The 12,296-nt window shown below is 44.1% G+C and overlaps 1 protein-coding gene across 1 annotated transcript in view; it reads right to left on the reverse strand.

The window, feature by feature from the left end:
* otud7a (OTU deubiquitinase 7A) overlaps positions 1-12,296 on the reverse strand; it is an 85,584-nt gene that overhangs the window by 26,043 nt on the left and 47,245 nt on the right. The window contains exon 8 of the mRNA XM_055918537.1: positions 9,856-10,005. Coding sequence (XP_055774512.1) covers positions 9,856-10,005 — 150 coding nt within the window. The remainder of the gene's footprint in view (positions 1-9,855; positions 10,006-12,296) is intronic.

Here is a 12,296-nt window from a genome sequence, read left to right on the forward strand (position 1 = left end):
TATATAGAGCACTACTTTCAACATGAATCCTCTATAGTGCACTACTTTCAACATGACACCTATATAGAGCACTACTTTCAACATGAACCCTCTATAGTGCACTACTTTCAACATGAGTCCTATATAGTGCACTACTTTCAACATGAGCCCTCTATAGTGCATGACTTTCAACATGAGCCCTCTATAGTGCACTACTTTCAACATGAGTCCTATATAGTGCACTACTTTCAACATGAGCCCTCTATAGTGCACTACTTTCAACATGAGCCCTCTATAGTGCACTACTATCAACATGAAACCTATATAGAGCACTACTTTCAACATGAACCCTATATAGAGCACTACTTTCAACATGAACCCTCTATAGTGCACTACTTTCAACATGAGTCCTATATAGTGCACTACTTTCAACATGAGCCCTCTATAGTGCATGACTTTCAACATGAGCCCTACATAGTGCACTCCTTTCAACATGAGCCCTCTATAGTGCACTACTTTCAACATGAGTCCTATATAGTGCACTACTTTCAACATGAGCCCTCTATAGTGCACTACTTTCAACATGAGCCCTCTATAGTGCACTACTTTCAACATGAGTCCTATATAGTGCACTACTTTCAACATGAGCCCTCTATAGTGCACTACTTTCAACATGAGCCCTCTATAGTGCACTACTTTCAACATGAGCCCTATATAGTGCACTACTTTCAACATGAACCCTCTATAGGGACTAGGGTGCCACTTGGGATACGGACAGAGTACAGATTACTGAACGTGCTGTCCTGTCCCTGTTCCTCTTTCTGTTCAGACATGAGCCCCGTCCCCCCGTCCCCCCACCCCCTCTCTCTCATTCAGGGAACTGGAAAAGTGTTTACAGCTCCTCTGTTGACAAGAACCTCAGCGTCTGTCCTAGAACAACCCAACGCCCCCTTCCTCACCCCTAACCCCGAAAAACATCCCTCCCTCCCCCTTAATGAACCCTGAACACCCCCTCCCTCATCCTCTCCCTGAATAACTCCCTCCCTCCCCCTTAATGAACCCTGAACACCCCCCTCCCTCATCCTCTCCCTGAATAACTCCCCCTTCCCTCCCTGCGCCTGACAACATTTTGCATAGAGAACACACCAGAAGTGTCTCTAGCCTTTCGGGGGCCCTAAGCAAGATTTAGTTGCGGGGCCCAACCACCTCACATGCAAAACACTTTAGCACCCACCCAGAGGGTTAACTGCCTTGTTCAGGGGCAGAACGACAGATTTTTACCTTGTCAGCTCAGGGATTCGATCGAGAAACCTTTCGGTTATTGGCCCAACGCTCTAACCACTAGGGTACCTGCTGGTTACTGGCCCAACGCTCTCACCACTAGGCTACCTGCTGGTTACTGGCCCAACGCTCTAACCACTAGGCTACCTGCTGGTTACTGGCCCAACGCTCTAACCACTAGGCTACCTGCTGGTTACTAGTCCAACGCTCTAACCACTAGGCTACCTGCTGGTTACTGGCCCAACGCTCTAACCACTAGGCTACCTGCTGGTTACTGGCCCAACGCTCTAACCGCTAGGCTACCTGCTGGTTACTATTCCAACGCTCTAACCACTAGGCTACCTGCTGGTTACTGGCCCAACGCTCTAACCACTAGGCTACCTGCTGGTTACTGGCCCAACGCTCTAACCACTAGGCTACCTGCTGGTTACTGGCCCAACGCTCTAACCGCTAGGCTACCTGCTGGTTACTAGTCCAACGCTCTAACCACTAGGCTACCTGCTGGTTACTGGCCCAACGCTCTAACCACTAGGCTACCTGCTGGTTACTAGTCCAACGCTCTAACCACTAGGCTACCTGCTGGTTACTGGCCCAACGCTCTAACCACTAGGCTACCTGCTGGTTACTAGTCCAACGCTCTAACCACTAGGCTACCTGCTGGTTACTGGCCCAACACTCTAACCACTAGGCTACCTGCTGGTTACTGGCCCAACGCTCTAACCACTAGGCTACCTGCTGGTTACTGGCCCAACGCTCTAACCGCTAGGCTACCTGCTGGTTACTAGTCCAATGCTCTAACCACTAGGCTACCTGCTGGTTACTGGCCCAACGCTCTAACCACTAGGCTACCTGCTGGTTACTAGTCCAACGCTCTAACCACTAGGCTACCTGCTGGTTACTGGCCCAACGCTCTAACCACTAGGCTACCTGCTGGTTACTAGTCCAACGCTCTAACCACTAGGCTACCTGCTGGTTACTAGTCCAACGCTCTAACCACTAGGCTACCTGCTGGTTACTGGCCCAACGCTCTAACCACTAGGCTACCTGCTGGTTACTAGTCCAACGCTCTAACCACTAGGCTACCTGCTGGTTACTAGTCCAACGCTCTAACCACTAGGCTACCTGCTGGTTACTAGTCCAACACTCTAACCACTAGGCTACCTGCTGGTTACTAGTCCAACGCTCTAACCACTAGGCTACCTGCTGGTTACTAGTCCAACGCTTTAACCACTAGGCTACCTGCTGGTTACTGGCCCGCTTTAACCACTAGGCTACCTGCTGGTTACTAGTCCAACGCTCTAATCACTAGACTACCTGCTGGTTACTGGCCCAACGCTCTAACCACTAGGCTACCTGCTGGTTACTGGCCCAACGCTCTAACCACTAGGCTACCTGCTGGTTACTGGTCCAACGCTCTAACCACTAGGCTACCTGCTGGTTACTGGCCCAACGCTCTAACCACTAGACTACCTGCTGGTTACTGGCCCAACTCTCTAACCACTAGGCTACCTGCTGGTTACTGGCCCAACGCTCTAACCACTAGGCTACCTGCTGGTTACTGGCCCAACGCTCTAACCACTAGGCTACCTGCTGGTTACTGGCCCAACGCTCTAACCACTAGGCTACCTGCCGCCCAAAAAATCTATGAGGTTCTCCTGGAGGTCCAGGTCCCTGGGCACATCTTTTGATGACGATTACCTCACCTAGTAATGTAGAAATGTTAGCTGACATGGGCTATAATTGATTGAAATGGCACCTTGTGTATGTGTATATACTGTAGACAGAGGAGCTTCTGACTGGAACATGGCATGACATCACAAGGAAGCCGGTAGTTGTTCTGGAACAGTGTTCTAGAATGTTTATCTGAGTTCCAAACTAGAACAGAACAAGGAGATACAAACATGGAAGCATTGGGTCTGTGCCACAAATGGCACCCTACACCCCCTATATAGTCCACTACTTTTGACCACAGTAGTGCACTACAAAGAAAACAGGGTTCTATTTGTGACGACGCGCTCTGGTCAAAAGTAGTGCACTGTACAGGGTTTAGGGTGTCATCTGGGACTCAACCCATGAACAGTCAGTGTGTCTGGTCTAGCTAGCCTCAACGTGTGGTGGGGTGCTGTGTTCCTCTCTATAGTAAACAGAGACCGGTAGAAACCTGTCTGGGACGTGAAGGTCACAGACACTACAGTTATCAAGGAACGCTGAACAACACAGCTCTTCCCATTGATTGTGCTAAACGGGAGAATAGAGACAACAGGTATCCAGATAGGATATGAAACCAGCAGTTTGACACAAAATGGTGGTCAAAAGAGATAGAGACCCTATATTTATATGAGATAGATAGTAGATCCACAGATACAGTATGAAACCAGCAGTTTGACACAAAATGGTGGTCAAAAGAGATAGAGACCCTATATTTATATGAGAGAGATAGTAGATCCACGGATACACAATGAATACAGCAGTTTGACACAAAATGGTAATCAAAAGAGATAGAGACCCTATATTTATATGAGATAGTAGATCCACGGATACACAATGAATACAGCAGTTTGACACAAAATGGTGGTTATCAAAAGCGGCAGCTGTCAAAACAAGTCTTTAGACCACCTGTAAGGCAGTAAGGCTGTGTGATTCCATAGCTAGCTGCCTTTACAACCCTTTGTCCTAAAGAAACGGCAGGAACTCTTCTCAGAACACATCGACAGGATCCAATGGCGACTAAATAGCAAAGGGTAGGCCGTAAATTGTAAATAAGAATTTGTTCTTAACTAACTTGCTTAGTTAAATAAATAAATAAAATAGATGTTGTTAGTTAAATAAAGTTTACATTTTAAAAATAGCAGCGATATTTAACGCCAGTCGTGTTGGGATCCCCACAGGACAGAACATGTTCGTTCCGTCACAACAGTAGCACACGGGAGTCAACTAAATAACGGTTTGATGATGAGCTGATTAGTTGAATCAGGTGTGTTAGTGTTGGACTGGAACAAACAGAAAAGTTCATTACTGTCTGTGTGAAACTGTAGCTGTAGTCCCTCCCTCACTGGCTGCACAATGGCTGCTTTCATTTAGTCAGCGCTGCCCCCTGGTGGTGTTTAGGTGTATTTACATCCCACCACCGGAAAGACAATGGCACAGATCAGGATTCAACCGAGAAGACGAATTACTAATACTGTCGTTAATGATGTAAACATGTATGTTCACGTTTTGGTACATTTCACACTTCATTCCATCCGTTTTAAGCTAGCAGTCATTAGTCAGTAAGAGTGTTGAATAAAATAGAGGCTTTAAGATAAAAATGGCCTTGTTCATTTTAGTGGAAGGCAGTGGAAATGCTGATTGGGCCATCTTAGTGTAAAGCAGGAAATGTTAAAATACTATGAGTCAATCTAAAAATAGTTTTAAATAACTGTAGCTGTTTACATAGACTGGCTTTAGTCATATTTGCTAAACCACAGAAATAAAACCAGCATAGCAGGGAAGGCCAAAATGTCTGATTGTAATTATAAGGGAGAGAGAGAAAAAAGAGCCTCTCTCTCTCTCTCTCTAGTCTCTTTCTCTCTAGTCTCTCTCTCTCTCTCTCTAGTCTCTCAATTCAATTCAATTCAATTCAATTGACTTTATTGACATGGCAAGTTCGTTATTACTTACATTGTCAAAGTATACATATCGAAAATAAAAATCAAATATATATGTATATATATACAAAATATATATATATTTATATATAAATAAATGGTGGGACCAACAGCAATAATAACAGTAGTAGTGGACATGGGATTACCATTAACAACAACTACAACAACAATATTAATCAGAACAACAATAAATTAAAGCAACAGTAGTAGACCAGTGTTAATATGACTTGAGAAGACATATGACCTGGTATGAAAGACAAAAAAAAACTAAGCTAAATGGGAAATATTATCAACATTACTTTGCATTTTTCACTGGCTGTCCCTCTCTCTCTCTCTCTCTCTCTCTCTCTCTCTCTCTCTCTCTACTCTCTCTCTCTCTCTCTCTCTCTCTCTCTCTCTAGTCTCTCTCTCTCTCTCTCTAGTCTCTCTCTCTCTCCCTCTCTCTCTCTCTCTCTCTCTAGTCTCTCTCTCTAGTCTCTCTCTCTCTCTCTCTCTAGTCTCTCTCTCTCTCTCTCTCTCTCTAGTCTCTCTCTCTCTCTCTCTAGTCTCTCTCTGTCTCTCTCTAGTCTCTCTCTCTCTCTCTCTCTCTCTCTAGTCTCTCTCTCTCTAGTCTCTCTCTCTCTCTCTCTCTCTCTCTAGTCTCTCTCTCTCTCTACTCTCTCTCTAGTCTCTCTCTCTCTCTCTACTCTCTCTCTCTCTCTAGTCGCTCTCTCTTCTCTCTCTAGTCTCCCTCTCTCTAGTCTCCCTCTCTCTAGTCTCCCTCTAGTCTCTCTCTCTAGTCTCTCTCTAGTCTCTCTCTCTCTCTAGTCTCTCTCTCTCTCTAGTCTCTCTCTCTCTCTCTAGTCTCGCTCTCTCTCTCTAGTCTCTCTCTCTCTCTCTCTCTCTCTCGCTAGTCTCTCTCTCTCTACTCTCTCTCTAGTCTCTCTCTAATCTCTCTCTCTCTACTCTCTCTCTCTCTCTAGTCTCCCTCTAGTCTCTCTCTCTAGTCTCTCTCTAGTCTCTCTCTCTCTCTAGTCTCTCTCTCTCTCTAGTCTCTCTCTCTAGTCTCTCTCTCTCTCTCTAGTCTCTCTCTCTCTCTTCCCCCCACCCTTCTCCATAAGCAGGAAGGGAAAGCCAAACTGGGCCGTGTTCCAGGCTATCTAGTGTGAGCTGTCTTTCCATGCAGCCCTATGCCTGCCCAGGGGAGAGAAGGAGGGAGAGATGGAGGAAGGGAGAGAGCGAGGAAAGGAGAGGAAGTAGGGAAGGAGGGTGAAAGGAGCCAGTCAGGATGAAAAAGAGCCCACGGAAGGCAGACTAACACAAGGGTCTCTCTAGTGTAGCCAGCCCTGTAGCTGCTAGCTTTAGCCTGGATCACAGACACCTCACATAGAGCAGGGATGTCAAACTCATTTAGCACCGCGGGCCGCATTCTGTCTTCAACGAGGTTCGGAGGGCCGCACTGAAAATGTGTTATATTTCCTCGTCATCACAATTTGCAAACGATAGTCCTCCCTTGACTGTCTAGCTTTCATTTATTGGGGGGTGATTATTAGCTGGACACAGTGGAGATACCGTATGAATGTCTGTTCGTTATCATTCTACAACAGTTTCCAGTTGGCATTTAGACATTTTAAAGCTGCAATATGTAACTTTATGGGAAACCCGACCAAATTCACATTGCAAAATGTTAGTTATACAATAGATCTGTCATTCTCATTAAAAGCCAGTCTATGAAGCGGTAGATCTGTTCTATGTGTTATAGATCTGTTATTCTCATTAAAAGCCAGTCTATGAAGCGGTAGATCTGTTCTATGTGTTATAGATCTGTTATTCTCATTAAAAGCCAGTCTATGATATGGTAGATCTGTTCTATGTGTTATAGATCTGTTATTCTCATTAAAAGCCAGTCTATGAAGCGGTAGATCTGTTCTATGTGTTATAGATCTGTTATTCTCATTAAAAGCCAGTCTATGAAGCGGTAGATCTGTTCTATGTGTTATAGATCTGATATTCTCATTAAAAGCAAGTCTATGCAGCGGTAGATCTGTTCTATGTGTTATAGATCTGTTATTCTCATTAAAAGCCAGTCTATGAAGCGGTAGATCTGTTCTATGTGTTATAGATCTGTTATTCTCATTAAAAGCCAGTCTATGAAGCGGTAGATCTGTTCTATGCACGCTATTTCTATGCGTCTTTTACTTTCTGTTTTGTACGCCAGCTTCAAACAGCTGAACATATAATATATTTGGTCATGTATAATATATTTCACAGTGCTTTAGATGGTACAATGATTCTCTACACTACATGTGCCTGTTCTGTTACATAATTAGGGGAAATATTAGAATTTTAGAAACCAGGAAAAGGAGGAGGAACTTCTGCATTGTGCAACTTTAAAGTATAAAATTGAAAAAATAGAATATATATTTATGTTATTATCTATTAGACCCCCTCGCGGGCCATATTTTAGTCACCTACATCTACATAGTAGACTGTATGTCTGTCTACCTGTTTCATCTACATAGCAGACTGTATGTCTGTCTACCTGTTTCATCTACATAACAGACTATGTCTGTCTACCTGTTTCATCTACATAACAGACTGTATGTCTCTCTACCTGTTTCATCTACATAACAGACTGTATGTCTCTCTACCTGTTTCATCTACATAACAGACTGTATGTCTCTCTACCTGTTACATCTACATAGCAGACTGTATGTCTGTCTACCTGTTTCATCTACATAGCAGACTGTATGTCTCTCTACCTGTTTCATCTACATAGCAGACTGTATGTCTCTCTACCTGTTTCATCTACATAACAGACTGTATGTCTGTCTACCTGCTTGTCTGTTTCATGGTGAACTTGTTGATCCAGGAATGTGAATCACTTGTACAAATCAAGATGTGCATATTTAATCATTATGTTCACTGAGGATGTCCCTAATATGGCTAATGTGTCTGACAATGTCCTAAAATATGTGCCGTCTCTCCTAAGGTGATTGAGAATGTCCTAAAATGTTTCCCGTGACACCTAAACCCCTTGGAGAAAAAAGAGAAGTCTATTCCATCATTCAGGTAATTGGGGATGTCCTAAAATGTCTACCGTATCACCAGCCTACCTTGTACCTGATGCTGGTCTTTCGTCTCCATGGAGATTCTGTTTGAGCAGTAGGAATCAGTGGAGGCTGTTTGGAGGAGCTATAGGAGGATGGGCTCATTGTAATGGCTGGAATGGCATAAAAGGAACGGAGTCAAACATGTGTTTTCCATGTGTTTGATGTGTTTGATACCGTTCTGTTGATTCCATTCCAGCCATTACAATGAGCCCGTCCTCCTATAGCTCCTCTCACCAGCATCCATTGTTAGGAATCCACCTTAAGACATCTTCAGACACCTTGGTCTTTACGGGATACATTTCCGGACATCCTCAGTTACTTAAGCAGTCCCGGTACACTATTTAGGACATCCTCAGTCACCTTAGGAGTTACGGTATACATATTAGGACATCCTCAGTCATCTTAGGTGTTACGGTATACATATTAGGACATCCTCAGTCACCTTAGGAGTACGGTATACATATTAGGACATCCTCAGTCACCTTAGGTGTTACGGTATACATATTAGGACATCATCAGTCACCTTAGGAGTTACGGTATACATATTGGGACATCCTCAGTCACCTTAGGAGTTATGGTATACATATTAGGACATCCTCAGTCACCTTAGGGGTTACGGTATACATATTAGGACATCCTCAGTCACCTTAGGAGTTACGGTAAACATATTAGGACATGCTCAGTCACCTTAGGAGTTACGGTATACATGTTAGGACATCCTCAGTCACCTTAGGAGTTACGGTATACATATTAGGACATCCTCAGTCACCTTAGGAGTTACGGTATACATATTAGGACGTCCTCAGTCACCTTAGGAGTTACGGTATACATATTAGGACATCCTCAGTCACCTTAGGAGTTACGGTATACAGATTAGGACATCCTCAGTCACCTTAGGAGTTACGGTATACATATTAGGACATCCTCAGTCACCTTAGGAGTTACGGTATACATATTAGGACATCCTCAGTCACCTTAGGTGTTACGGTATACATATTAGGACATCATCAGTCACCTTAGGAGTTACGGTATACATATTAGGACATCCTCAGTCACCTTAGGAGTTACGGTATACATATTAGGACATCCTCAGTCACCTTAGGAGTTACGGTATACATATTAGGACATCCTCAGTCACCGTAGGAGTTACGGTATACATATTATGACATCCTCAGTCACCTTAGAAGGTTACGGTATACATATTAGGACATCCTCAGTCACCTTAGGAGTTACGGTATACATATTAGGACATCCTCTGTCACCTTAGGGGTTACGGTATACATATTAGGACATCCTCTGTCACCTTAGGAGTTATGGTATACATATTAGGACATCCTCAGTCACCTTAGGAGTTACGGTATACATATTAGGACATCCTCAGTCACCTTAGGAGTTACGGTATACATATTAGGACATCATCAGTCACCTTAGGAGTTACGGTATACATATTAGGACATCCTCAGTCACCGTAGGAGTTACGGTATACATATTATGACATCCTCAGTCACCTTAGGAGTTACGGTATACATATTAGGACATCCTCAGTCACCTTAGCGGTTACGGTATACATATTAGGACATCCTCAGTCACCTTAGGAGTTACGGTATACATATTAGGACATCCTCAGTCACCTTAGGAGTTACGGTATACATATTAGGACATCCTCAGTCACCTTAGGAGTTACGGTATACATATTAGGACATCCTCAGTCACCTTAGGAGTTACGGTATACATATTAGGACATCCTCAGTCACCTTAGGAGTTACGGTATACATATTAGGACATCCTCAGTCAACTTAGGCGTTACGGTATACATATTAGGACATCCTCAGTCAACTTCTAGTCGTCTATCTTACCTTGTTCTTGGTGCTGGTCCTTCTGCTCCATGGACACCAGGGCAGAGAAGTGTGCCTGGTCGTAAGCTAGGACCAGGGGAGAGCAGTGGCACAGGTTAGGAGGCACCTCCAGGGGCAGGTAGAGCCCTCCGAACGGGATGGGGGCAAATGCTGTGGGAGGGGAGAAGAGGTCAGGGAGTTCTATTACATAGAGGTTGAGATGAAAGGTCCGGTCTGAAGTTCTCTGTTTGTCCCATCTAGGAATGAGAGTAGTTTGGTTTATGAGTCTTACCAGAGCCATATATCTAAAGAGTTGGGCCAACTTTTGGACGCCATGTTAGTGCCTTTGAGCATTCCACATATCCATTTATGACAAGAATTTGAAATCTTGTACATAGCATTGTTTAAAATTCCTGAAAATGATATGAACCGCTATCAGTCCGTATTGGCCATGGGGAGCTAACATGGCTGCCATGTCATGTAAATGCATCATAATGCAGAAACCTAAAATGTCCTCTCGAACTCTCTAGATACATGACTCTGAGTCGCCCCGTTCTTCTTCTTTGGGTTTTGTGAGAAGGTATGTCTGTGGTGTGTAATATGTAATAATATTAATAACAATTAATAATAATTTGGTGGATAATTATATTTGTCCTATTTCACACATCGTACAAGTGTGTATTAAAACATGTGTGAATTTGATTATTATTATAATACAGTTTTTGCTTTTTCCAACTCCCCCTGAGACACTGTGGGAGTGGGGTCACGGCCAGAGTGTGCTATTATTAATGGTGAACATCAGGCAATTAGGGTTAAGTGGCACATCAAGGGCCATCGACAGATTTTTCACCTTCTCCTACTCGGGGATTCGAGCACATTCCTGAATCTCTGAGCACCAAGTATCTAGCCACCACTATAATGGGTCTCTGCAGTACACAGCATCTAGCCACCACTATAATGGATCTCTGCAGTACATAGCATCTAGCCAACACTATAATGGATCTCTGCAGTACATAGCATCTAGCCACCACTATAATGGGTCTCTGCAGTATGTAGCATCTAGCCACCACTATAATGGGTCTCTGCAGTATGTAGCATCTAGCCACCACTATAATGGGTCTCTGCAGTAGGTAGCATCTAGCCACCACTATAATGGGTCTCTGTAGTATGTAGCATCTAGCCACCACTATAATGGGTCTCTGCAGTATGTAGCATCTAGCCACCACTATAATGGGTCTCTGCAGTATGTAGCATCTAGCCACCACTATAATGGGTCTCTGCAGTATGTAGCATCTAGCCACCACTATAATGGATCTCTGCAGTATGTAGCATCTAGCCACCACTATAATGGATCTCTGCAGTACATAGCATCTAGCCACCACTATAATGGGTCTCTGTAGTATGTAGCATCTAGCCACCACTATAATGGGTCTCCGCAGTATGTAGCATCTAGCCACCACTATAATGGGTCTCTGCAGTATGTAGCATCTAGCCACCACTATAATGGATCTCTGCAGTATGTAGCATCTAGCCAACACTATAATGGGTCTCTGCAGTATGTAGCATCTAGCCACCACTATAATGGGTCTCTGCAGTATGTAGCATCTAGCCACCACTATAATGGGTCTCTGCAGTACATAGCATCTAGCCACCACTATAATGGGTCTCTGCAGTACATAGCATCTAGCCACCACTATAATGGATCTCTGCAGTACATAGCATCTAGCCACCACTATAATGGATCTCTGCAGTACATAGCATCTAGCCACCACTATAATGGGTCTCTGCAGTATGTAGCATCTAGCCACCACTATAATGGGTCTCTGCAGTATGTAGCATCTAGCCACCACTATAATGGGTCTCTGCAGTATGTAGCATCTAGCCACCACTATAATGGGTCTCTGCAGTATGTAGCATCTAGCCACCACTATAATGGATCTCTGCAGTATGTAGCATCTAGCCACCACTATAATGGGTCTCTGCAGTATGTAGCATCTAGCCACCACTATAATGGATCTCTGCAGTATGTAGCATCTAGCCAACACTATAATGGGTCTCTGCAGTATGTAGCATCTAGCCACCACTATAATGGGTCTCTGCAGTATGTAGCATCTAGCCACCACTATAATGGGTCTCTGTAGTATGTAGCCTCTAGCCACCACTATAATGGGTCTCTGCAGTATGTAGCATCGAGCCACCACTATAATGGGTCTCTGCAGTATGTAGCATCTAGCCACCACTATAATGGGTCTCTGCAGTATGTAGCATCTAGCCACCACTATAATGGGTCTCTGCAGTACATAGCATCTAGCCACCACTATAATGGGTCTCTGCAGTACATAGCATCTAGCCACCACTATAATGGATCTCTGCAGTACATAGCATCTAGCCACCACTATAATGGATCTCTGCAGTACATAGCATCTAGCCACCACTATAATGGATCTCTGCAGTATGTAGCA

Source organism: Salvelinus fontinalis, chromosome 4, assembly GCF_029448725.1.
Source record: "Salvelinus fontinalis isolate EN_2023a chromosome 4, ASM2944872v1, whole genome shotgun sequence".
Lineage (NCBI taxonomy): Eukaryota > Metazoa > Chordata > Actinopteri > Salmoniformes > Salmonidae > Salvelinus > Salvelinus fontinalis.